Source organism: Trypanosoma cruzi, genomic scaffold (assembly GCF_000209065.1).
Source record: "Trypanosoma cruzi strain CL Brener 1047053517145 genomic scaffold, whole genome shotgun sequence".
NCBI classification, from domain to species: Eukaryota; Euglenozoa; class Kinetoplastea; order Trypanosomatida; family Trypanosomatidae; genus Trypanosoma; species Trypanosoma cruzi.
Window position 1 is genome coordinate 149,177 of NW_001849571.1, and position 25,280 is coordinate 174,456.

Here is a 25,280-nt window from a genome sequence, read left to right on the forward strand (position 1 = left end):
CTTTTCACGCCCGCGACATGTGCTCAGTAAATGCGCTGCGGTTCCCCATGGTCGACTTGATGTAGGCAGACTTGAGGTTCTGCCAGTTCTCTTTCAGCAGTGAGACGAGGAAGTTGACGGCCATGACGGTGTTCTGGCGCACCTGATCCTCCGTCATCTCAACATGACCGACACATGTGCCGAGGCAGAGCACCTTCTTCAGTTGGAACTTCACCGTCGATTGAATCTCCAGCACCTTCTCCGGCAGGCTTTCGCTCATGGCGCACACTGTGGGGAACTTGCCAACACGATGCATATGAGGACCAACAAGACGAGGCACGGTCTTGATGATAGACTCTGAGCAGAGGAAGGCGTCGTACTGATTGCACATCTTCTTCACCAGTTTCTTGTTCTTGTTCAACTTCTTCAGCTCCTCCTGGTTCATTGTCGGGACGTTGTTCTTCTTGGCGATGTCCTCATGCACAAGGTCACACAGCAGACAGACAGTCATGCGGGGACGGCAAACGTGGGGAAGACGCACGGAGCCCGAGAAACGCTTGTCCTTCTGCGGGTCGTAGTTCTTCAAATTCACCTGCAAGTCAATGCTCTCCTTAAATTTGCGCTCCTTGCGGTTTGTAAGGACTGCCTGAATGGCCTCCGAGAGCTGTGCGGGAGGAATCTTCGACATGTTGCCGCGACGAATAAAAAGCCTGACGTGAATGGCAACAAAAAAAAGCCACACGCACCAGAAACAAACGCAGACAAAGAAAGAAAGAAAAAAAAAATGTCAAACCGAAAACAACAGCAAGAAATACACAGGTCAGGAAGAGGAGAAGAGAAACGGTGCCACAGGCCAACAAGCGCACCCACCCACAGGGCCATACGTAGATAAATGCACGTGATGGCCGCGTGGGTAGGCACGCAGACGGGGCGGGAAAGTTCCCCGCAGTACCATTTTTTTTTTTTTTCTTATTTTCTATTTAAAAACAATAAAAAAAAGAAAAAGAACAAAACTAAAGTGGATTAGTCCGCTCAATCCTCATGAATAGGCCCAAATCAGTGGTCAGCCTTCTTGCGGAAGCCGCAGCCGGTTGTCAACATCGCCTTTCCTCCTGTCGGGCGGCAGAGTTTTGTCGCGCAGCCATTGCACTGCACCTCCGATGTGGCGTGGCTGTACACAATGGTGATGGCGTTGCACCCCGGGCACTTCACGTCCATGAAGTACGAGTTGGGTCCCTGCACCAAGCGGCGGCGCTTGTGCTTCATGCGCTCAGAGCGCACCGTCGGGTAACTGAGATCGGAGTCAAAGAATCCCATCGTTTCGCGGACCTGCAGAGTTGAAAAAAGAAAAGGGGAACAAAAAAAAAAAAGGCAATCAGGACAGATGCCGCCTTCACAGCCAAAAGAAAAAACAAAAGAAACAACAGCGACAATCATGTTGACAGCGTCCCTTTTTCGCACGTTTTCAGATCCCTTTTAGCGTTCCTTCCTCCTCCCCCCGGCCCTCAGCCTCTCAGAACAGCCCTGCGGCTTCGAAAAGAAAAGAAGCGAAAGAAAAAGGGGGAAGATGTAAAAAGAGAAAAAAAAAAAAATATATATATATATATATTAAGTAAAAAGTACTGAAAAACGAGTGGCCCCCTAAATTACTTCTTGACCTTCGCGCCGACTGGAACTCGGGACGCCGCCTTCTTTTTGGCAGTGGTCTTCTTCGTGAGCGCGGACCTTGCGCCAACCTTCGCCGCAATCTTCTTTGTGAGGGCCGCCTTCTTCTCCTCCTTGCGCTTCTTCTTGGAGTCGCGGCGCTTCTTCTCCTTCTGCGACTTGGCGTGGGCCTTGAGTGCACGCTTCACAATACGCTGCTCCTCGATGAGGAACGCGCGCACAATGCGGTCACGCACCTGCTCGTGACTAAGCACGCCGCCGTACGGGCGAGAGGTGCTCTTCTCATGGCGCGAAGCAAGACGGGCCTCCGTGTGGCGCAGTGCCTTCGTGCCAGCGAGGCGCTTGTGGCCCAACACCCACGGCGTGTGCGGCCCCTGCGAGCGCTTGACGCGCTTCTGCATGACAAGGCGGTTGCCGGGAGTACGCACGAGCTTCATGCGGTTCCCACGCGTCGCGTAGTGCATGCGGCGACGGTACTGCACACGTGGGCAAGCCATCTCCTTTTCCTGGGCGTTTGAGTGTGTGTGTGTGTTTGACGCATCCATGAAAAGACGGGAGAGTATGTAAGGGATTGAGAAAATGAAAAGGAAAAATTAGTTGAGACCGCGGCGGCACCATCCAAGAAGAAACGAGTAGAAATCAATTATACACAGGATCACACACACACACACAGAGAGAGAGAGAGGGATAGAAAAAGAGAGGCACACATCCATTGACTCACTCTGTAAACTTCTCGCAGATAAAAAGAGAGAATGAGACAGAAACGGGGTAATTTCACAAAATCGCCTCCCGCTCATACTTAGCTGACAGTTTTTGGCCCATTTGTCCCCATCACTAATTGACGTGGCGTTTCGCGTGACGCTCTCCCCGAGACGGACGGGCTCAGTCTCGTGAAGGAGAAACCGCTGCCGTCTTGCTGTTCCTCCGCCACCCACGCCTCCTTTGCGACGCTGCGTGCCACACGAACTGCCGCAACTTCTTCCAGTCGCGACAAGGGCCCCAAATACACCAAATATTCGCCATGTCCGTTCACATCACGGTAGCCAATGAATGCTGCACCAAATTGGCTCCCGTGGCGCAGTCGCAGTCCCATCTCATCCGTGAGGTAGCGGTACACCCGGCAGGAGGTTGCATGCCTTTCGCGAAGACACGCACGACGGTGTGAGTCCTGCTCGTTCTTGAAGACAATGTCAAAGGAGTGGCCCAAGTACTCCAGCTCTTCGATGCTGAGGTGGTCGCTGCGGTAGTGCTTCTTGCGCGCCTGCGGAAGTGTCTGCAGGAAGAGTGAGGGATTCTCGCAGACAAACAGCGGCCCGTGCGTTCGAATAATCCGAAGAATAATTTTTTCGTCGTCGTTGGCCTCTCCTCCCCCTTCTTCTCCACATTTGTCTGCCTTCCTCGTCGCTGGCGCCGCTTCGCCACCGAAATGCCGCCTTTGCCGCGGGTCGCCGTCCTCCAAGTTCTCCATCAATGCCTGCGCTCAGGGGGAAAAGGAGCGGGAGGAAAAATGCAGGCGCCCGGCAATCCCCGTGGGCTGCGCTCCTTACGTGCTCTCTGCCCTCCCCACCACCCCGTCGTATTGTTTTCTTTTGTTTTTCAGTTGTTTGATTTTTTTAAAAAAATGGAAGCGTCAACAAAACGACATGCATCAAAAAGAGGTAAAAAAAAAAAAAAAAAAAGACCAGTAATGATGAGAGCGGAGACCTCCGTTTGGGTGCGAGTGGATGAAATTTCCGAAAGGCGCACGCTCTTACATCATTTCCGAAGGCCAATTGGACACGTGCCTCCCCCTCCATCGACTCGGGGAGACGCCCCAAGGACAAACAAGCGAAAGGAAACAAAAGATGTTTCTGCACCCCTCGTCCCACGAAGACACACCAGCGACCACCACTAACTCCACTAGTGCTACAAAAACAACAACAACAACAACCAACAACAACAAGACACCCCACACAGCCAACGCCAGAGAATTTTATGTCATTATTGGGTTTGTCCTGCCAGTGCTCTGAGGCCGCCGTGGGTTCCATCGCCCCTCAAAGATTGGCCTGTACTTCATCTTTGATAAGTCAAATACGACCCCGTCTTTGTTTGTGACAAACCTTTCCTGGTCATACTCAACAGGATCACTTTCCGGCTTGCCCTCACGACGTTCCTGCATCATGATGCGCCACCGCTCGTATGTTTCACGGTCCATGCCAATGATACGTCCCGTCTTGGGATCCTCCACAACAATCTCATCGTCATTACGCTCGTGTGGAAACTTCGTGATGGGAATAGATGCCGAGTCCCAAGGCGCCACATCTGGTGAGGGGGCGTTTTCCTTATCGGGCTTCCCACCACGCATTGATTGGTAAAGTCGCCGCTCTGTTGGGTCTCCAGTGGGCTTCCCTTGTATCTCTCGCATCGTTGTATTCTCAATGTAGTCATGAAGATGCTCCTTGGGGTACCAGTGATAGTACGACGGTAGCCTCTCCCATTGTACTTCCTCACCCGGCTCTAGCAATGGTCTTAACTTTGTGCCACTTGTGCCTGGACGCACCAGCCGTCCATCGCTCAGTTGGTGGTACTTTGGCCCAAAACCGGTGCCTTGCATGTGGCGGTACTTTTCCGCCACCTTGTTCGGTTTGAACATCGTCGATGAAAATTGTTTGATAGGGGGAACGCCAAGCTGCGTGTCAGAGAGGGAAAACATGTCATTTTCAACAAAATCGCCAAAACATTCCACACCGTAACCGTTTGTGGGGATCGGGTTAATAATGGCAAGGGCCGCACGGCGTGAAACAGAGAGTTGCACACCGAAGTGTCCACATGCCTGAGGGGTTGTGAGACAGTGAATGACGGAGCCACGCTTCTGGAAGGCGATGCGCAGCTCCTCGTCGATAAAGTGGAGGTTGCGCCCAGTTCCCAGGAATATGACATCTGGTACAGGGTACAAGTGCAGCAACAGCGCCAAGGTGCGCTCATCCACCTCTTCAAAACTGCTGACATTCCAGTGATAATACGCCTTGTCCGTGACGATGCAGGAACCAATCACTTCCTTGTCGTTCACAAAAATGCTGTCGGGTGAGTACGCTGTCACACGCATCTTTGAAAGTCCCCGTGGCTCCTCCACGCGTGCGGCGAAGGGGTTGGCATGAAACTGCGTTGCCATCTTCTCCTCATTGTAATATCGCTCCTGTCCCTCCTTCGTCTGAAGCGAAAGTCCACTCGCCGTCTTGCCAGACTCACGTTGTCGTTTCAGCCATTGCGCAAGCGCGACAGAGTCCTGTGGACGGTAGCCCGGCGTTATTTTAAATGGGTCGTAGTTTGGGTCGCTTGGGTGTGGATGCCGTCGCTTCTGCGTCTCCTCCATCGTCATCTCCGACCGTTTTTTCTCCGCCACGAACCTGCGGTACTCCGCCTCGTTCTCTACCTGCAGCTGGCGCCGCATCAAGATGAGCTCCTCGTCTGCCTCATAGTCACTTGGGGTGGGTGTCTTCACCAGCTTGTTCGCCGCATCAACATTCATGTACGACGCACGTGTTCCGGTACCAGTGAAAAGTTGGCCGTCACTCGTTGTGGGAAGCTGCTGTTCCTCAACAAGGCGTTGCGTGGTAAGTTTCTGCTCCGCCAACCACTTCTTGTCACGCTCCGCCATGTAGTCTTCGATCGACTGGCCAGGGCGTATTCCCACACGGACGCCCCCCTCCTGCTGCAGATATGTCTTCTTGTACGTCTCCGCGTTCATGGGCACCTCCGTCAGGGGGTCATCGCGCGGATCCGGAACGTACCGCCGCACAAACCGCTGCACCCCGCGCCGCGCCCTTATCTTCCAGTTCACGGTGGACCCTGATTGGTGCAGAAGAGAGCGGCGCATCCGATCCTCTCTCGCAGAGATCGACCACCCCTTCTTTTTTTTTTTTTCTTTAATGAATGTTTGTTACCTCTCACAGCACGCAAATTTCAGGGAAAGAGAGAGACAGCAAAATAAAATAAAAAAAAGAAAGAAAGAAAACAGACTCAACTTTGGTAAAACACTTACGAAGGCGTAGATATGAACGCACGCTCATACACAGAAATATATATATATATATTATAGATAGATAAATGAATTTCAAAGAACGACAGCACTTCTGTTACAAAAGCCACATTAAACGGCCACGGACTCTTCAATAGATGCCATCGCTGTCGTTACGCTTAGCGTAGGCGTTTCGGCCGCTCTAGTCTCGTTCGGCACAATCACAATGCGACGCGGCAAGTCATCGCAGGCGGGAACAATCGCAACAAGCTCCTCATGCTCCTCGTCCACCGCAACGACAAGGAGCAGACCGGCGACCGGCGCCAACGGCACCTCCTCTATCATCTCCGCGTGCGAGAGGGCACAAATACACCCGACAAAAGTTGGGGTCATCGCCACCTTGCGACACGACACCGCCACCTCTTCATCCACACCGTGTGCCTCGTACTGAACAAACTGCAGCTGTGTGAGCGGCAGCACTACTTTGGCACACCCAAGTGGGAACTGTGGGGTGCCGGCAAAGTATTCACGCAGATGCTGTTCGCGGAGAGAAGTAGTGCACCTCCGCACTACCGGAGAAACGTGTGAGAACTCGCAATCTGGAAGAACACGCTGTACATCTTCTTGAAGAAACGTGGACCACGTCTCCGACCCATCCTGTGGGCTGACCGTCACGACATGAGTGGGGCGCAGCAATTCAATAACCTTGCGGAAATACACGCTCTCCTTGATGCCAGAAGCAGGCGCTGGTGCGTCGATAACAAGATGAACTCGTTCGTGATTCACCCCATTTCAACAGTGACTCCGTGCATTCCTGCAATTGCTCAACAAAATGCAGAAAAGGTAATATGTTTTCCGCTGACGGTGGGGTGGCCTCCCCAATAAAGAAAGAAAAGGGAAGTAAAGTCGGCGCCGACGTTGTGCCCGGCCAAAGCATATGCTCCACCTGCACAGCTGAGACACACCCAGGGGCATAAAGACAGTTCGACTCGGGATTAAGATCCATCAAAAACACAGCTGCAGCAGGAGCAGTTGTCAACTCTCCTGCGGAGTCTTCCCGCAGCAAGTTACAAATGGTGTGTGCTGTCAGCGTCTTCCCACTGTGGCTCTTCCCAATCACAAGCACCTTCGTGCGACGCTCCGCAGACAGGCTGCGACGGCAAAGCTGCACAACAGAAGCCATGCCAGTTGCCGTCTTTAAGGTTTCAAATGGAAAGCCCGCCGTGGCCTGAACGGATCCTCCTTCCAAAGTGTACAGAATGACACAGCGTTTGTCTGCCTCCAAGAAAAAAACATGTGTTTCCTTTGCCTTCAGCAGAACACCAGCCACGTCCACAACTCCAGAGAGCAACTGCAGTTCAATGGCACCACTACCGCTGATGGTACACTCCTCACCCGCGCTAATTGTGATCTTGCGGTGGTAGACGGACGCCATGAAGACTGACACACGCAGTACTTCTTTTTATCAATTTCTTATCCACTCGCACCCCTTTTGTTTTTGTTGTTGTTGTTTTTTTTGCGGAAGGGAAAGAAGGAAAGGGTTGACGGTCTTCCCTTTTTTCCTTCCCCCTCCCCCCTCTTTTTTTTTCTTTTTTTTTTTTTTTGATCCCCTGCAACTGTAATGACTTGACGCCAAGGAATATCTTATGTATTCGGCAGTTATCTAATCCCCACCCCTCCCCCCTCCTGCAGGAGTGTGTGCGCCGCGTTGAGAAACAAATCCGCCTTGTCCTCCGCCTCGCCAGCCTCTTCAATATTTATTTCTCTCCCCCCTCTCTTTCCCTTTGCCAGCACGCGCACTTCTCCTCCCGCACACACACACACACACACACGTCACCCGCAACACCACTTGGATGGCCTCCCCGCACGGTGCCAAAGAAGCAAAAAGAAGGAAAGAAAAAAAAAGAAAGAAAGAAATCTACCAGCCAAGGTCCGCATGCACACACGCACACACCCAAGCAGCAGCGGTGCGATCTTCCTCGCGTGAATAGCGGTGAAGGAAGTTAACAACAAATCTAAAAAAAGGGGTAAAGGAACCCAACCATAAAGAAAGAACAACAACAACAACAGAAAAAAAAAGGATTCATGATGGCTCAACCGCACCCTCTGTCCAAATCACGTCAGTGTCATCACTCCTCTTTCATTGCATTTCTCCTGCAAATTTGGGTGGGAAAGCCTCATTCCTTTTTGTTGTTTTCTTTTTTTCTTCCTCTTTTTCTGAACCTTTTAACCAATTCCTTCATTTAATTTCACTATTCATTTTTTTTTTTGGTAGCCGTCTGGTGTGATGCCGCGTACATTTCCTCAGCAAAGGCAGCAACGGTAGAGAATCACATACGGTCAGGGATACAAATATGCATTCACCGTGCCCCGGTCCCCACACCCATTTGTACTAGCAAAAAGATTATGCGCGGAATAGGCGCGTAAACGTGCACATACACACACACAAACACAAGAAAAAAATAATAATAATAAATTTCTTTGTATCGAATATGTGCCATCTGCGCCACATGTACATTTCGCGGCGCAAATTTTATCAAAGACACGCGCCTACAGAAAAGAAGGAAGGAAGAAAATTTAAATCTCAACAAAAACAACAACAAAAAAAAAAAAAAAAAGAAAAAACATTTTTTCCTTGACCGATTTTTTCGTAGTGTACGGCAGCAATTAAAATAAGTACAAATATGCAGAGAGTAACTGAGGAAAGGGGACGTCAGTTATGCGTGAGCCCCCTCCTCCCGTCTAATTTCTCATATCACTTCGTCACGGATGGAGTCTGAAAAAAAAGAAAAGAAAAAAAAAAATACAAAATAAATAAATATCGTTTTCATTCACTGTGTGTTTGTACCATTGAAAACAAAACAAAAAAAAAAAAAAAAAAAACACGAGTGGTACATGCTGGATTCGAGGCAAATCACACGCGGAAGCAAAACAGAGCGGGGAATTGACAATATTTAAAATCAAGGAGACATCATCATATACACGTATAAATATATAATAATAATAATAATAATAGAGTTAAAACTATCCCCAGTTTTTACTCTCAGTCCCTTCTCTCTCTCTCTCTCTCTATTTATTTCTTTTTCATTCCCTCAGTTTTTACCAACAATGAAGGCCACCGTATATAAAACAGCATGTACATATAACATATACATTCTGTGTGTGTATATATATATATATATATATGCCCCGTTTCTAAATAAATATATTTATATATATTTATATATTTATTTATTTTGGCGGGGGAATATCACACGGAAAGCACTTCTGTCAGTGTATTTGTACATATATGTTATATTTGTACAAATATATAATTTCATTTCTCCTTCACCCCGCACATTATTTGCATTATTAAACAGGTTTGGGTTCTGTTTTTTCTTTTTTTTTTTTTTTTTCCTTCTCTCCCTCTCTCTTTTTGCCATGATTCAGATGCAGCATAACTTCACTTCTTTCCCGCTCGCACTCCACTCAACGACGCTCACGGTTTCTTTTTGGAAAGTTGTACAGCAATATGAAACCCGGATTTAACAACAACAACAATAACAATAATAACAATAATAATAATAATAATAATAATGAAAAGACACAAGAAGAATTATATTAAAAAAAAAAAAAAAATGACAAAAGAAAAAAGGAAAAAAGAAAAGGATTAGTTGTTCCGATCTTTTTGAACATATATAAAAATATATAAATAGACGTAAATGCGGCTGTCGGCGATACATTTATTTTATTTTATTTACATATATATATATATAATATATATATATGTGAACAAAAGTCGTTATTTCTCTCAAATAGATCAGAACTGCACGTACACACACACACACACACACACACACACACACGTAAATAAATACGCGGATGTAAATACATGTTTTATACACATAAGTATGCAAGATGCACACTTGTCATACATATACATCGGACAGGCTACAGATTTGTTGTTTTTTTGTTGTTGTTGTTTTTCTGTTTCAAGGTTCCTCTTTTCCTCGTAATAACGGCGCGATCCAGACGAAACAAAACAAAACAAAAAAAAAGGAGGTGCGGTCAATTACGGTAAATATTCCCACAACCTCGCCTGTAACAGGGGGTCCGGATGCAATGAACGGTGTGATTTAAACGCTCTGTGACAAGTGTCAAATAAAGGGAAAGGAAAAAGGAGAAAAAAAGGCCTTGAGGACCGCGCGCAGTGCATGCATGCATGTATTGCTTGCACGCATGTGCCGACCCAAACTCGCACCGGTCCGGGATGCTGACAGGGGCCCACATGCCGCAAGGCAAACACACACACACACACACACACACGCACATGCTTCCTCATGCCTCTCCCCTTCTCTCCCCAACTCGCAAGGGAAATTAGAGTGGGGCAGAAATAATACAAGGAAGAATAATAACAACAACAACGAAAAAAGAAAAAAGAAAAAAAAAATGGATCCGCAACAACATCCAAAACAAAAAAAAAAGGAAAAGAGGGGAAAAGAGAAAGGGAATTTCCGTGTCTTCTTGAGACGCAGAACCGTGAAGCAAGACGTGGGTACACAAAACAAAAAAAAAAAATCATATATATATATATATACAAACAACAACAACAAAAAAAAAAAAAGGAGAATAACAACAACATCAACATCAATAAAATGAAGAAAAAGAAGGTCAGCGCAAAAAAATAAAGACAAATGATGATTCGCATACATCCCTCTTTCACCGGTCGGAAAATACAGGTACCGTGCCCCAACAGCAGTAACACCTGTTGATGATCAACGGTCGTTTTCTCTCTTTTTTTTTTTTTTTTTGGTTTGATTTGTTATTATTATTCTCTCTCATCCGCTCTCGTTCTCTCGTTCTCTCTCTGGGGGGGTGTGTTTAGTCCAAAGACAGCAAAGCGGGAAAAAAAACTGGTGACAATCCAGCAGCGCAATAAAAAAGGAAAAGGAAAATTCATTCAACTTACTCAATATTTCCCACATTTTATTTCTTTTTTTCTTTTTTTTTTTTTTTTTCTTTTTCGACTTCCACCCCTCCCTTTTCTTCCGTATTACTCTCTCTTTCCGTTTTCGCACGGGGCGCCTCCTCCACCCTGCATGCAATTAACACGTATTTTCTGTCTTTCTGTCTTTCTTTCTTTTTTTTTTTTTTCTTTTTTTTTTTTTTTTTGGTTTTTTTGTTTTTTTTTCCTTCCTTGTCATGCTTCCCTCTCCTCACCTCAGCTGCACGAATTCCGGCTTCATCTCCCCCACCCGGCCTTTTTTTTGGCTGCCGTTTTGTTTTTCTCCCCCACACGCCATCGACCAGTTCAAGTAGGATGGTGGTTGCGGAAGCTCCTCGGAAGGCCTATTCCTCACAACCGTCATGATGCATATCCCATTAGGCATACTACTGTCACTTGTGCTGACTTCTTTGCCATCCACGCTGGCATTAGTGTTAATATTATCGTCATCATCAATAACACTAGAACCAGCATTATTCAGAGCATTTCCATTCGTTGTGGCCCTCGCGTCTGATGCCAACTTCAACAATATCTCCTCTGCCATGTACTCAGGGTCCTCACCCGCGACGCTACGCAATGTTCGCTCGACGGATTTCCAATCCCGCATCAGATCACATCCCCTGAGCACGGCAAGAACGTCACCATTCTTGAGACCTATTTCATGGCGTTGCACGCGCCCCTGCTCCCCCGTACAATGAAACACGATTCGATGGGACCGGAAAAAAGAGACGGTGCACATGCCGACCAGTTGTATCCTCGCAGAAGGCCCTTTGCCCGGCTCCTCCGTTATCAGACGCACCGCCGCTGTGGCGTCAGGAGATTCACAGCTCAGGATGGAAGGTTTGCAAATCAAGGAGAAGCCTGGTGTAGTCAAGCGCGTCATCTTAACAGCGCGATCAGCAAAGAATAGACCACCACCTCTGCTAATATTAGGACCGCCAAAACTAGTACCCTCACTCGCCGTCGAAGCAATCTTGGTGGTAGCCAAGCTCAGCAGCTGTGAAGTCAAGAAGGCGGTCGTACGGCGCATTAGGGGGCTGGCTTCACCCAACGCCAAGAGAGAAAAATAAAGTGTGAAGCAAAGAAAAAAAAACAGATGAGAGAGAAAAAGAAAGAAAACCAAAACAAACACATGCATTGTATAAGGAGAAAAGGGGGGTAAGCAAATGATGAATGCAACAGATGGATAGAAGCACATCGCGTACTCCAACGATTTAGCTCAATGAGCAGCAGCAGGAGCAGCGGTCGTAGTGGTTGGAATGAAGAGTGGAAAAGCAACAACAAAAAAAGGGAAAAAACGCAAGACAAGAGTGTTTTCCACACTCTTTCTTTTTCCTTCTTGTTTGCAGATCATGTACATTCACCTCTTTTCCTCCGCCGTGGTATGTGGATTTGAGTATCCCTCTGTTTTGTTATTCTTTCTTTTTGACTTCCTTCCCCTCCTTTTTGCCTTTCCAATCAGAGAAACGGTGGTATACACGCTCACCTCTCTCGCTTCACAACCATCTTTTGTTTACTCCCTCAATTGCTGTTGTTTTGCTCCCACCTTTCTTTCAGCTTTTTATTTGTTTAATCTGTATTTGTTGCTTTTATTGCCACCCGCTGACAAAATCATAGAGGAGACACAGTGCGTGGCCGCTTCAGTAAGGATTCCGCACGCTGCAGCTGCATAATGTCACTTTCCTGTAGGATTTTATTCGTCGTTATTGTTGCCGCCATTGCTTTTTGCTCGCCTGCCAGCAAGTTTTGGATGCGCTCCAGCAGATATGCCGTGCAGATGTCCCTGCTCTCGCCAGACAGTTGAGCTACCATCGCCGCCAGTGTCGTCACTAATGACCCCTTTTTGAAGGTCAATCCTTCGTTACGCTCATCCAGAAAGTGGAAAAAGAATTCAACCACTGCGTACGTGGGCACCCCGCTTGACTGCAGCAACGTAGCGATCTCCTCTGCCGAAACCCCATGCTGGGCAAGAAGGGCAACAAATGGCAACAATGGCAAGCCGGCAGCATAACCGTCATAATATTCCCGCACAACATTCCTCGCTGCCTCCGTGGCGCTCATGCCCTTTCTAATGAGAAACTCGAGCAAGTCGTGCAAAACCTCCATCGTGACCTTCTCTGGTGTCTCCGGGTGCACCTTCAGCAAGTCCAACTGAACCTTCGCACCACCCTGCTCCTTGTACTCCCCTGCCAACTGGAAGAGTCGCCGCTCGTCCAGATAAGAATGACGCAACTCATCCACATCCGCCTCAACCTTTCCTTCTCGCCAAGAATCAGATTGAGCTGCATCCCCACGCCACGCTGCTTCAATTGCTTCAGCCAACTCCTCCTGCAATAGCAGAACAAAATAGACAAGCTGTTCAGATACGGTTGGGCCAAACTCTAATGCAAGCTTAATGCATAAAATTCTTGAGGGAAGCGCAAGCCGCCGTCTGCCCCTTGCGATGTCGCAAAATCCTCGCGCAGCCAAAGCGGGGCGCCGATTACGGTTAGTCCAGGAAACAAAAAACAAAGCCGTGAGAGTTTGCGGTTCATCAATAACCACAGAGTGTTCCTCTAGCAACTCCGCAAAACCCATCACACGGTCATCCTCAAGGGGATAATTCACCATCCAGCGGACCACAGCGTGCTGGAGTGCAGGATACTCGGTAACAGCCTGTAAGACCACTCCAAGACGTAGTTTCAACTGTTCTGACGACTCACTTATCCTGTATCGCTCCAGCATCTCTAACAGTTCCACAATGGCGCCCCGATTGTATCTCAGCCAACACAACAATAACCGGAGGTGCGGCATACGCTCAGGAAATGTGCCTTCTAGCTTTTCCGCCACATACTCAAATACCTGTTCATGGCGCAGCGATCGAACATTATCACAGGCATATGCCAATGCCGCATCAGGTTGATTTCCTGAGATGCAAAGATGAATGCTTATGGCGTGGCGGGCGCGTATCGGGAGAACGTTCTTCCGATCCTCAAGTTGAGACATAACAAAACCATCAGCAGTTGAGAGAGTCTCCATACAAAGTGATGTAATAGTTGTGCTTGGGTCGTCACCCCATACAATGGGTTTCAGTCTATTCTGTCTCATAGTATCTATACCAGGTTTCCCTCGCAATAACAGGCTGTAAAGCCAGCACAATACACCGGCGTCACGCAGTCCCTTTAAAAGTGTTTCCAGAAGCATGGCCTGCGTATTAAGAGCCGTTCTTATGGTAAAGTGGTCGTGGGAAGTGGCCACAAAACCATTCCAAGAAAGATTTAGCTGCTTGGGGCAGTCCAACCAACCATATGGACGCAGCAGCGCCTCCAGTTTTTCATGCCACGCCCATAATTGGAAGGCAATACGTTCTAAGTCAGGTATCAGATGCCATGAGAATGGTGCATTCCACAAACACTCTGCCAAAGTAATCTCGCGGTTCACAAGAGAAATGATTCCATTTACTCCAGGAGCCACACGCATTTCATTTTCACAAAAGGATGGTTGCATAAACTCTTGTAAAAGTGGTGACAAAACTTCCTTCGAGGCACCGGCAAATGCTGCCCCTACCAATGCTTCTATTCCCCTCTTTGGCCCAAGCCTGTGCAACGAGGCGCGGATCACGTCAGTTAAACCCTGTTTTTGCAAAAGACCATAGAACATGTGGCCAAGGGATCGCACGCCAATGCGACAAAGAATCCCACCTTTGCCATATACAATAAAAGACGCAGAGAGATCCTGTAGCTCGCTGACACACGCCACTCCCACGGCTCTAGTACTCAATCGAAGAGGGGATACAACTTCCACTACATCAAAAATATCCTCGTAAATGGGCGAGCCGACAGTAAGTATCACCAATGTGCATTTCCGTGAGTCATACAACATTGTATTTCCCTCAGCATCCTGACACGCCAATTCAACAGTGTCAAGAAGAACATCTTCGGGCAACGGACGCACAGCGCCCAAACGAATCACCGTACGGATCTCATCAGATCGCTTTGCAAATGTTTCTTCAAAAATCACAGGCTGTCGCCCTCCATCATTGAAAACGAGCATGGCATATCGATGCAATTGAGAACTTGGAAGCACAGCCACTACATTCCCTTGAATTCGTACAGAACATACTGCAACAAATGCATCCGTTGATTTATAGGCCCACAGTGTAAGATCAATGTCCGACAACACGAACATCCTCCCATTGCTAGAATCGTATGCGCTGTCGCGGTACCGTCTTGTGTCCCAAAGAGATGCCACAGCCTGAAAAAAATTTATCGTGTGATTTCTGTGTATTGAGACAAGGCTCACCTTCTGGAGATTTTCTGTGTTGATCCGATAAATTTCCACTTGAGCATTCCCGTAACAGAGCGCCATTTCGCCGTCACGTAAAAAGACAATCTTTTCTACTGATTGCTTCATTGTGACAAAAACATCATCCGTGACTTGAAGCTGTGGATTCCTCTGAAGTAGCGCCAAATACAGCCCATCTGCAAGACCAACCGCTAGAATGGAATTTCCGTTTGTCCCTTGCCGTTGGACGCACGCATCACGGATGGGGGTATTCCACGGCGGACAATAAAAGTGCTCACTGTTACAAACCACAAGAAGACGGTTATCACTCATTACAAGATGTGCTCCGTTCTGGTATTGAACGCGGTAGCGAGCGTTGCCGTTAAGCAAGTTGGCGCAAGGCCATGTGTGTTCTTCCTCAATTTTCAAATCAAATAACGGGCAGTGCGATGCGGGGCGAATCACGCTGCGAAGCAATGGAGGAAAATCACCATCGTCATCCACATCGTTTTGCTCTGAGTAGTGAAGCAGCGATTGCATCATCATTATCACCCCCAAGCTCCCCTCCACTACCTACCAGCGGCTCTCTGTTTTAATGTAGATGTAAATATTAGTTTTCCTTTTTTGTGTGTGTGTATGTTTCTGTGTTTGTTCCGTTTGCCCTCTTGCCTGGTCACCCGATACAGTCTTCCCCTCAACCCCACCAAAAAAAAAAAGATAAATAACAATAATAATAGTAATAATAATAAATAAATAAATAAATTAAACAAAACAAATAAATAAATAATAATAATTCAAAAAAAAAGAAAAACAATCAATATTTATCATGGAAAAGAAAAAACAGAAATGGGAGGATCAGAAGAAAAATATTCCTTCACACTTTTTGTTGTTGTTTACATGTGGGGCATTTATTCATCCATTCCATTCATTACAACGGAAAGCAACATTTTGAGAGTTTTCCCCCACTCCTTAAGGCCATCCTTCATTCATCACCCGACGAAATTCATTAAAGCTTAGGCGTCCATCACCGTCAATATCTGCCTCGTTTACCATCTCAAATGCCTGCTCCGTCGAAAGTGGGCAACCTAAACGGCCCATTACAAATTTCAAATCGGTAACATTGATAAATCCCGTCTTTCCGAGATCGTAGATGCTAAAGGCTCTACGCAATTCCAGCTCTTTTTCCTCTGGGTCGTTTAGTTTGGTGGCGACCAGTGTGAGGAATTCCGGGAAATCAATTACTCCATTGGCATCTAAATCTGCCTCGGCCATCATCAACTGCAGCTTTTTCCGCGAAACCTTCTGACCGATGGCTTCAAAAACCTCACCAAGATCTTCCACAGTAATGCTTCCATCAGAGTCCTTATCAAACACAGCAAAGGCCTCCTTTAGCTCTGTGATTTGCTGCATCGTTAGAAGATCGGCCATTGTGCTGGGGGCAGGTCCTCTAATTATTACTATTTCTTTCTTTGTTGTAATTTGCCTTTTTCTTCCCACCTCGTTCCCTGGTGAACAGTAAATAAAATGGGGTATTAATCCCCAGGATTACGGCCCAACTTTACAGAAAGAATTAAACAGAATTGGCTCCAGCAAAAATTGTGAGGAAATAAATTATTTTTTTTCTTTTGAAAGCCGCAAACAAATCTTGAATAAAGGAATACCAAGGTGATAAAGAATATCCTAAGGTCATATAGAAAAAAAATATTAACTAGGGGTATTTTCATCCTCTTCATCGTCTTCAAACGAATACAACTCAACTTCTTCCCTCGAACGCCGGGTATGAATGCGAGAACGTAAAACTGGATTCCAGAGCTTGTCATCTTCTATACTAGACATTAGAGCACTGCTCATATCTTCTATTTGGGGTGATGTTTTTACCTCAGACTCGCAGGGAGCCGGTAGATCAAGCGCATGTACTGGGGTCCCTCCCTGCATACCTGTTTGAAGGTTTTTTATTGATCCATATGAAACCTCTCGGCGATCCATCGTATGTGCTCCAAACACAAGTTCATCTTCATCCCGGTAAAGAGCCTGAAGCTCCTTCATCTGATGAGAACGTCGGTGAGCCCATACACGTTCCTCATGTGTTGTTTCCTCCCAAAAATTATTGTAAGGCTTTGGAATCAGACTCTCATCAATGGGAATGCCGTACTTCTTTAGGACCCACTTTGCCTTTCGGTAACCATCCACAACCATCATAAAACAGTCCCAGGTTTGGTTAACATAACGCGCTGCACTAATTTCTTGGTACAACATACGACGGTAATATTCCTGCCAATCAGTCGGCAGTTCCCTTAGACGACGATAGGCCCAATAAGTAAAACGCTTGGAAGGACTGACAGAGCCATAGTCATACCATGAGACTCGATACGGTGTGGGGCCTATTGTGTTGTGCAAATTTCTTGCTAGTGGTTCTTCCTCCTCATGTTTCTTTTCTGCCACTAGCGCAACATGCTCCACTTTATCAACTTCTTTTTGGTTGCGCGATAGTATATCCCCACTACCCAACAAAACATTTTTTTCATTTGTTTCATTAGTAGAAAATAAACCTCCCTTTTCTGAAAAATCGGAAGCACGATTTACGCCAAAGACAGGCTCCATTTCCACAGGGTCCAAGGTGTAACTTTTTCCTTTCAAATTCGTCTTTCTTATTTCCGAAGATACTCCCAGTCCCGTTGAAACAAGCCTACCCGGGCAGCGACACTGGTCTAAGCGAATCACACGTGCGGATTCAATCCATAAAGAACATAACTGAGATGAGTGAGACAGCATCTAAAAAACTTTCTTTGTTGTTGTCGATATCAAATTCAAAAGACACGACCAACCCCCATTCTCATCCCCAAAGACAAAACCATAAAGAAAAATAATTATATGCACCTTTTTTAAAAAGCCATCAGCAAATCCGTGTGTTTGTGTGTGTGTGTGTGTGTTATATCAGATACATTAAGGCATCTCTTAGACAATTATCCTTTTTTTTTTTTTTTTCCTTTTGTTCTCTTTCCACATAATTCCTCATTTTCCTCCGTTTCAGTAAAGAAAAAAGACTTCAATTTTAACTAAGGTATTTCTTTTCCGTTAACTCAGTCTTAACAAAACATCGTACTCATCTGGGAGAGACCATCCAGAAACATATACAGTTTTGCGTCGACAATGTTTCGTTGTTGGCCTTTATTTTTTTCTTGTAATAGCTTGTTCAACGACTGTAGAGGGGTATCACCCCCAGCAACTCCCTTTTTTAAAGATATTGGAAGCAAGATCACCTCAATGTCTTCACCCTCGTCTAACTCTTGCTGTGGAAAGCGGTTTACCTCCTTTTCACCATCAACAAACAACCTCACAAATTTGCAGCAGGAATCAGTCATCCCGGGTTCACAACAAAGTGCATCAGTCACACTTATAATGTTTTCTTCAGTGGCAACATAACCCGTTTCTTCTTTAAGTTCGCGTAAGGCTGCGCTCTTAACATCTTCACCATTATCCACTAACCCTGCAGGAAACTCCAACACAACCGCATCCACTGGAGGACGATATTGTGCAACTAAAATAAGAAATACATTATCCGGACGACGCAATAAAGCGCAAATCTCAACACCATCTACAGAAAATGGAGCATTTTTGAGTGAACATCTTTCTGGGGAAGCCTGAAAAGTCCGTTGTACCATTTCCCACGTTCTATCCTCTATGTTAGCAATTCCCTCTGCCCCACCCAAAGAAGTATCACGACACACGGCTCTGTAAGAAACTTCACAAAGACGCAGAAACCTTTCCCCACGAAGGACATTTAGTTTTCTCCTTTCATACCGCTTCAACATTTGCCTGGCACCCAACTCGGATAAATGAAACCACACGCAATTTCTCAAAAAAAAAAAAAAAAAAAAAGAAGGCAGATAAAGATTGGTTGAGTGCAACTTAACAAAAAGCGTTTTAAAAGGAAAGAAATACAACATTCAAATATAAAAACCAAAGAAAGAATTAAAACAAAATATATATTCCACAAACTTCACCGCATTTCACATTGCATGCATAACTTTTTATTTATTATTTTCTTTCACTAACATTCCCTTAGCAAGTCTTTAGGTATTCCTCAATCTACTACCTTCCTTATTCATTTCATTCATTCTTAAAAATAATACTTGTTAAGGATTTTGTTGCAGATAAATTAGAAAATAGACTCAGTAAGATGAATATGGGTTTGTTTAGTTTCTTTTTTTGACCCGAATACACACAAAAGAGTATATGTATCTTTAAGAATCACGTTTAAAAACAGCATTTCATCCGGGACAATCCGAGAAAAAGAATCCCGACTTAACAAAACAAAACATGCTATCTCTGTTCTCTTTAGCGGACCTCCATCCAAAAGAAAAAAAAAGAAGGCCTTATTGCTTATTAAAAACTGAACAACATATATGCATAATAAAAAAATCCTTATATCATCTCGATCTAAAGACATCCATCGGTGTTTGACAAAAAATCTTCCCAAATGTTTTTTAAAAAGTAAGAAAAAAGCAATTGCATATTTGAAAAATCGGCGAAGTAAGTTAAGGTGACTAACACACAAATTTCTGAATTAAAAACCTTCGCTTCTGCCTTGTTCCTCTATAGAAATTTATTTCCCCATTTATTTTCTTCTTGTAATCCACATTCCACAAAAAAGATTGATCAATTGCAATAATAATAATCAAGTAAAAGGAAAACAAAAAGTGAAACATCACACTCACTCACAAAAAAAAAAAAAAAAAGGAGAGAAACAAAATAATATATGTATGAATGAAACGAGAAAGCAAAATAACAAAAAAAAATCAAATAACAAACTTCAAATAGGGTTCGCAAAAGTGGTTTTTTGGGTGTTTTGTGATAAATAAAATGCGTATATTCATATTTTTTTTACAAGGCAAAGCGAGGCTTCTCTTAAAATCTGTTTTCTCAGCAAAATCAGGTCTTATTTCCCAGTAAGCCGCGCGGCATTTAAAAAAAAAAAACCTTAAAAAGCACTCGGAAAATCGGTCATTTACAAAAAGTAGCAAAAAATATATATATTTCCCTTTCTTATTTTGGCATATTAACTTAATACACATATAAAAATGTGACCTACTCTACTCAATCATAAGAAAATAGTATGAATCAAAGATTCTCATACACTACGCAAACCCTCACAAAGCTTTTCCTTTCTCCCTCACATCAAACGCGGTAAAACACAGATGACCAGCGGTTTCAATTCAAGACTTAATTTCATGTATGGCTCTTCACCAATTAAGGCAAAAAATGCAATAAAAAATAAAAACACAAAAGTACCATTCATATACAATAAATTAACAATGCTACCTCCCATTCACAGCAAAGTCATACAAGTCAAAAAAACAATTTAAAAAAAAGCTCATTAAAATAATAGACTGGAAAGCAAAGAAAAAAAAAGAGGCAAAAGTCCTGGGAAATAATTATGAATATTCGCCTGGACAGCTGGCCGGATCCTGATAATCTATGGAAATCAAACAAGTTAAGAAAAAAGGTTCGTTAGTTAATTGCTCCAATATTTTCTTTTCATTAAATATATATATATATTCTATTGACCATTCGCATGGTCCTTTGTCCTCAGTTAGAATTTAAATATTATTACTTACGAAGTGGCAGACTTTGGGGTCCTCCAACCACAAGACACCGCCGTTCCCTTTCGCAAGTTCCACCCCTTCGCCAAGTCCTGAAGTGTAAAAACACGACCGCGTGATATGCCGTCTGCGAGGTTTTCTGCAGACCGCACGTAGGCAAAAGTTGCCTGCACTCCGCGAGAGTCCAAAAACTCATAAATCCGTCGCAGCTCCCACGTCAACGCATGCGATTTCGAGCTGCCTTTATTCGCCGCTCCTTGCAGCGAAGTATTATCCACCCAAACGTCCATGGTGGATGGCAAGATGGCGGAAAAGGCCGATAAGGCTAAGCGTACCGCGCGTGCCTCGGCCTGCATGATAAGAAGAGGCTTCCTCTCCCATTCCCTTCCGGCAATTTTAATGTCGCCGGAGTCTGGAATAAAAACGGCTCACCATCCATGGAGCGATGCATCCGTGATGATGGCGGCCGATGCCTTTTCGGCGGGCTTGATGATTCACCCACAATTATTCCCGATCATGTGTCGCAATCCCTCGCCCAAACCAACCGCTGCCGGCGGAAGGTTCGCCGGGGATGTCTCCAGCACAATCCCCCGGTTAAGTGCCGATAATCGTCGTCGCACTGCCTTGATAAAAAAGTGGTAGTCGCATAATTGCGTGCCCAAAATGGCAGCCGCATACAAAAAGCGTGACGCCACAACCTCCATTTCCGCGATGGTTAAAGAATTGAGCGCCGACATGGCGCGTACAGACCGGACAAACTTGTCACTCAGGGATACCGTCTGGAGTGTGATCAAAATGCATCCCCAGGAAGGTGTACTGCGTGGCGCCCGATTCGCGGTCCTCCCCTATCGTGGCGCGACGGCCGTCCGCATTACGAAGCGCTTGGGCCTCCCACAATGTCGCATCGCTTTTCGACCCTGCAATGCGTATATTACCGATCCAAACGTCGTCGCGCACCAATGGAGGTGCAGCCCAGAGGCGGTGAACCACCGTCGTCACCACCGCAATTGCCGAAGTAATAATGATCTGGAGGATTTCTGGGCTGGCCTTGCATCCCATTGGGGGCCGTGTGGGCTCCACCAGCGTGCCGTCCTCCACGCGGCATCAAAAGAGATGCCGGGTCTCCCGCGGTAAAGAGACTTGAAAAAGGATGCCTTTAATTCCAGGAAGGAAGCGGCCTCAGCCATCACAGGCGGCAAATAATGGGAAATGTGTAAAAGAGGAACATGAGCCTCATAAGGGTCGTCGCTGTTCTTGTCGCGTGGCCACGCGATCCATCGTCGTCGTAAACCGGTGGTTTTCTCCTCCACAACCGAAAGAGGTATTATCCATCCGCCTGTTATTGTGGACGAAGCGTCCTCGATTATTCCCGCCTTTCGTAACAAACGCGCGTCAGCGGTTGGAATCCTCCGTGAGCCTTCGCGCGCCTTACCGGAGGAAGACGGAGGGAAAGGGGACCGCCCGACGAGTCCGCAAACTTGCATGAGCCTCTCCAAGGTAGTCGGGTTCAACCGACTCATGATCCACTTTGGTATTCAATACGGGCACGTTGGCTCGCTGCTGTAACGGGACGGTTCGTTCATCTTGTGGAGTGGTCAGACGCGTCCTTGTCGCGCGTCTCTTCATTGTAGCAGCATGATGATGAAAATAGTGGAAAAATGCTCCTCTGCTCTCAACCAGGGTTACTGCCCTTCCGCGGTCTCTCCCTTCACATCAATGCGGCCAGCGACGACACCTGGGTCAGCATTGTGGTGTACCTCCTCAAATATCAAACTGTGCTCTGGGGAAGGTCGAACGGGTCGACGTGCTTCGCCAACTGCGAGATCACGTGTGGGTCCAAATTGTGCGACTCCACAATTTGAGCAGCGTGCCTCAACGCACCGCGTTTTATGGAATGCGCCGTGGCATCCCAAGGAGCCAGAGCTCGCCCCACGTGGGCAGCCGTAATATTCGTGAGATTTTCGTTTTCTTGAAGTGTCCTGCATGGCTTTATAGTGTCGAACGCATCCTGCCCTCGTATCCTCACGAACCGCGAGGCGCGGTGGGGATCCGCTTTCGCCGTCTTCGGTGCCACGGACCAATCCAAAATTAAGGTCCCGTCCGGCTCCAGTGTAAAATTTTTGGGAGTTAAGGCCGCAATCTCGGGCCAACAGCTCGTCGTCATCCACGCAAGTCGAAAAACAACACGTTCCCTCCAATCGGTCCGGCTGCGGATAAATTCAACCCTTCCTTTGTTAAGGGGCGCGCCTGTTTTGTCCCGATCGCGCCGCAATTTTTTGTAACCCCAGAATCATCATGCCCAGCGGGGTTCGATTCATTTCCGACATGGACCGCAGCATCCTGGCGTACTGCAGTCGAGTCCATGGCGCCACATCTAATGTTGCCATCAAAAGGCCGCGAAGCTCTCCTCGTTCATCGGCTGTTTGTGCGTGCGGCAAAAGGTTGTTAATTGCCCCGCTAGGGACATTCTCTGCTCCCACGTTGGCGGCACACACATTTATCGAGCCACCTCGTTCGCGCTCCTCATATAACTGGCCCAAAGCGGGGATGTCGGTAATTCGTCGTACCACAGTCGAGCACGTCCTCATCACTAAGCACAGATAAGAAAGAGAGAGAGCAAAAGCCCCCATACTCGGTGCGGCAGCGAGGGCCATAAAACACACGCACACACGCCCGTCACGCATCCGCCCCGGGCTAGCGTGATAACTCGATAATCCGTTGTCGTCGATAATCGATAAAATAAAATAAAAGCAACAAATCAATCACCCAATCAATCTATGAATAATTAAAAGAAATGAGATGCCTAGCAGTAGCGTCCTCGTTATGCCGTACCTGCAAGGGCTTTGTGTCTTCTCGCCGCGCAACGGTGCTGTTGAGTGGCGGAGCCTTTACACCCCCAAAAGGAGAAACCGCGCTACATTTTTCGCCAAGCAAGCCATCCTTACCTGTCCAGAGGGGCACAATTAACGCTGCAGCTCGCACTGGATGCACGGTCGAACAGGCTCAGTGCGTCCGAGCGGGTGTCACCGGCCATGAGCTCCTGCTGTGCGGGTGGTCGGTACGACGACGCGCCGGTGGTGCCTGAGGCGTACGACGATGACGTCATGTCGTGAGGCTTCTGCGTCTCCTCGTCATCGCGCAGCAGCGCCTCCAGCCCTCCACGCCGTGGCTCGCGCAGCTCCTGCCAGTGGCGGTCCTCCGCATACCATAAAACGACGCTGTACACAGTGACCGCAAGCAGCACAGTGGTCAGCAGCAGGAGCACGATCGCCACGTACGCCCTCGCACCGCCGTCGCACACGCAGTTCCTCAGTTCAATGCGCAGCGCGCCGGGAAGCATCGCCGCAACGTCGAACACCACAGCCACGCCGTTCGTGATGTACACGCCGTCCATCAGCACCGTGTCCACGGCGCGGCCAACCGTGATGGCTCTGTCCACCGTGCCGCCCCGCAGTCGCAACACCACCGCATGCGCAGCAGCAACCAACGCCAACACAACGAGCAGCGCCACACGTACAACCGCAATGGCCCTGCGCCGCACACGGTGTCGGCCGCGCGGACACGCACCCACCGCAGACAACATCCAATGACCCATACAAGTGTCAACAGAGCCGTCGTGGTGTGTCGCACTCGTCCCGTCGACCGTAACACCTGCCCAGCAAATCCCTTTCTACAGATGGCGAATCCAAAAGCACAATTCCGCCAGATCTTTAGCCCAACACTGATTATCCTAATACTGCAAGTAATCCCTAACACCTTGAAACGATAATTGTGCTGGTCAAGCAAAAGTATCTCTAACTGCACGCTCAAAATAAGAATAAAAGGCAGCAACAACAGTAACCAAGCACAGTGGCACGCAGAGGCATCCGGTCATACACAATAAACATCACAGTACAGCCGCCGGCACGAAGCAGCGCAGACGCAATCAAGTCAGTGAAACAATCGCCCTCCCACCACCCACACAGCCCCGTACAGCCACCGTGCCGAGTGGCGGAATCCCGGCAAAAAGAAACATGACGACTGGCACCGCTCCTGTTGCCGAATGGCTGCATCACAGGGCGGTCCCGGTGCCGTGCACGACACACAAGAGCCGAGGCAGAACATGTGGCAGCGTTACAACCGCCAGCCATCAAGCGCGTCCGAAAGGCGTTGGCGTTGGTGGTGCGTAAGTGGAGTGGAGAGTTCGCCGGTCGCCAGCAGTCAAAGCGTCGTTTCTTGTTCACGCGATTCGGCATTGCACAGCAATCAGCGGCACCAGGCGCGCACGGCCCACACAACAAAGAAAACATAAAGAAGCACGGCGGCAGCACTCAAACACGGGAAACAAGGGTTCCCACCGACTTTGCATTCCGATTGGCTCACAGACATCCAGATGGTGGTCGCGGCGCTGCCTTGCGGTGCGTGTGGCGTGTGACTGCGGTGGACGGAGGGGATGAAGAGAGGGGTGGGAGATGCAGTGCGGCACACGTCCATCTCGGTTAACTGTGCCACCGGTGACATCTTCCCGCCAGATCGCCTGCAGCAAAGACCGTCACCGTCAGCAGCGGTCGGTGCCTTCCTTCTCCCACTGGAACGCAACTCCGCCGACGCCGTCACGCGCCTCCTCCATCAAAAAAACAACGGGGGATCGGCAGCCACACGCAACCGCCAGCACCGAGTGCGAGAGAAACATCTAACCATACTAATGCATATATCGTGTGGGTGTCATTGTGTGTGTGCCTACGGTCACGAAAAAAAAAAAAAGCATCTGAGGGCACACAACCACAGCGGGCGTCAGAAAAACACAAAC

General features: G+C 47.3%; 10 protein-coding genes and 2 pseudogenes across 10 annotated transcripts, besides 42 other annotated features; all 12 read right to left on the minus strand.

Annotated features, from left to right (window-relative positions):
- Positions 1–1,632: a sequence feature (heterozygous, Esmeraldo-like haplotype).
- Tc00.1047053506963.10 (60S ribosomal protein L10a, putative) lies at positions 5–667 on the minus strand (the record flags this gene model as incomplete). Its single annotated transcript, XM_806479.1, has 1 exon — positions 5–667. One exon carries the CDS (start codon positions 665–667, stop codon positions 5–7), a length of 663 nt encoding a protein of 220 aa, XP_811572.1.
- Positions 933–978: a sequence feature (AT_rich).
- Positions 1,036–1,296, minus strand: Tc00.1047053506963.14 (40S ribosomal protein S27, putative; the record flags this gene model as incomplete). Its single annotated transcript, XM_806488.1, has 1 exon — positions 1,036–1,296. The coding sequence occupies one exon, from the start codon at positions 1,294–1,296 to the stop codon at positions 1,036–1,038; it is 261 nt and encodes an 86-aa protein (XP_811581.1).
- Positions 1,514–1,571: a sequence feature (A-rich).
- On the minus strand, positions 1,626–2,141 carry Tc00.1047053506963.20 (60S ribosomal protein L34, putative; the record flags this gene model as incomplete). The annotated part of the gene is made up of 1 exon (XM_806480.1): positions 1,626–2,141. The coding sequence occupies one exon, from the start codon at positions 2,139–2,141 to the stop codon at positions 1,626–1,628; it is 516 nt and encodes a 171-aa protein (XP_811573.1).
- Positions 1,633–2,474: a sequence feature (areas merged during assembly that could not be assigned to a particular haplotype. This can correspond to areas where the two haplotypes were merged or to regions with more than two copies in the genome that were merged during assembly.).
- Positions 2,316–2,345: a microsatellite.
- Positions 2,444–3,112, minus strand: Tc00.1047053506963.30 (hypothetical protein, conserved; the record flags this gene model as incomplete). The annotated part of the gene is made up of 1 exon (XM_806481.1): positions 2,444–3,112. One exon carries the CDS (start codon positions 3,110–3,112, stop codon positions 2,444–2,446), a length of 669 nt encoding a protein of 222 aa, XP_811574.1.
- Positions 2,475–2,624: a sequence feature (areas merged during assembly that could not be assigned to a particular haplotype. This can correspond to areas where the two haplotypes were merged or to regions with more than two copies in the genome that were merged during assembly.).
- Positions 2,625–4,916: a sequence feature (heterozygous, Esmeraldo-like haplotype).
- Positions 3,552–3,586: a microsatellite.
- Tc00.1047053506963.40 (hypothetical protein, conserved) lies at positions 3,617–5,500 on the minus strand (the record flags this gene model as incomplete). The annotated part of the gene is made up of 1 exon (XM_806482.1): positions 3,617–5,500. The coding sequence occupies one exon, from the start codon at positions 5,498–5,500 to the stop codon at positions 3,617–3,619; it is 1,884 nt and encodes a 627-aa protein (XP_811575.1).
- Positions 4,917–5,790: a sequence feature (areas merged during assembly that could not be assigned to a particular haplotype. This can correspond to areas where the two haplotypes were merged or to regions with more than two copies in the genome that were merged during assembly.).
- Positions 5,589–5,637: a sequence feature (GA-rich).
- Positions 5,700–5,721: a sequence feature (AT_rich).
- On the minus strand, positions 5,772–7,076 carry Tc00.1047053506963.60 (annotated as a pseudogene).
- Positions 5,791–20,887: a sequence feature (heterozygous, Esmeraldo-like haplotype).
- Positions 7,221–7,245: a microsatellite.
- Positions 7,453–7,473: a microsatellite.
- Positions 7,526–7,558: a sequence feature (GA-rich).
- Positions 8,098–8,120: a sequence feature (AT_rich).
- Positions 8,228–8,265: a microsatellite.
- Positions 8,421–8,460: a microsatellite.
- Positions 8,495–8,524: a microsatellite.
- Positions 8,636–8,656: a microsatellite.
- Positions 8,682–8,735: a sequence feature (CT-rich).
- Positions 8,807–8,876: a microsatellite.
- Positions 9,013–9,036: a microsatellite.
- Positions 9,167–9,218: a microsatellite.
- Positions 9,244–9,287: a sequence feature (A-rich).
- Positions 9,315–9,335: a sequence feature (AT_rich).
- Positions 9,375–9,408: a microsatellite.
- Positions 9,450–9,486: a microsatellite.
- Positions 9,653–9,678: a microsatellite.
- Positions 9,923–9,951: a microsatellite.
- Positions 10,010–10,126: a sequence feature (A-rich).
- Positions 10,182–10,315: a sequence feature (A-rich).
- Positions 10,605–10,644: a microsatellite.
- Positions 10,736–10,811: a sequence feature (T-rich).
- On the minus strand, positions 10,837–11,655 carry Tc00.1047053506963.70 (hypothetical protein, conserved; the record flags this gene model as incomplete). Its single annotated transcript, XM_806483.1, has 1 exon — positions 10,837–11,655. The coding sequence occupies one exon, from the start codon at positions 11,653–11,655 to the stop codon at positions 10,837–10,839; it is 819 nt and encodes a 272-aa protein (XP_811576.1).
- Positions 11,682–11,743: a sequence feature (GA-rich).
- Positions 12,237–15,434, minus strand: Tc00.1047053506963.80 (hypothetical protein, conserved; the record flags this gene model as incomplete). The annotated part of the gene is made up of 1 exon (XM_806484.1): positions 12,237–15,434. One exon carries the CDS (start codon positions 15,432–15,434, stop codon positions 12,237–12,239), a length of 3,198 nt encoding a protein of 1,065 aa, XP_811577.1.
- Positions 15,633–15,675: a microsatellite.
- Tc00.1047053506963.90 (calmodulin, putative) lies at positions 15,858–16,316 on the minus strand (the record flags this gene model as incomplete). Its single annotated transcript, XM_806485.1, has 1 exon — positions 15,858–16,316. The coding sequence occupies one exon, from the start codon at positions 16,314–16,316 to the stop codon at positions 15,858–15,860; it is 459 nt and encodes a 152-aa protein (XP_811578.1).
- On the minus strand, positions 16,593–17,660 carry Tc00.1047053506963.100 (hypothetical protein, conserved; the record flags this gene model as incomplete). Its single annotated transcript, XM_806486.1, has 1 exon — positions 16,593–17,660. The coding sequence occupies one exon, from the start codon at positions 17,658–17,660 to the stop codon at positions 16,593–16,595; it is 1,068 nt and encodes a 355-aa protein (XP_811579.1).
- Positions 17,793–17,818: a microsatellite.
- On the minus strand, positions 17,975–18,700 carry Tc00.1047053506963.110 (nudix hydrolase, putative; the record flags this gene model as incomplete). The annotated part of the gene is made up of 1 exon (XM_806487.1): positions 17,975–18,700. One exon carries the CDS (start codon positions 18,698–18,700, stop codon positions 17,975–17,977), a length of 726 nt encoding a protein of 241 aa, XP_811580.1.
- Positions 18,747–18,770: a microsatellite.
- Positions 19,611–19,699: a sequence feature (A-rich).
- Positions 20,329–20,549: a mobile genetic element.
- Positions 20,329–23,074: a mobile genetic element.
- Positions 20,888–25,280: a sequence feature (areas merged during assembly that could not be assigned to a particular haplotype. This can correspond to areas where the two haplotypes were merged or to regions with more than two copies in the genome that were merged during assembly.).
- Positions 23,762–24,136, minus strand: Tc00.1047053506963.150 (annotated as a pseudogene).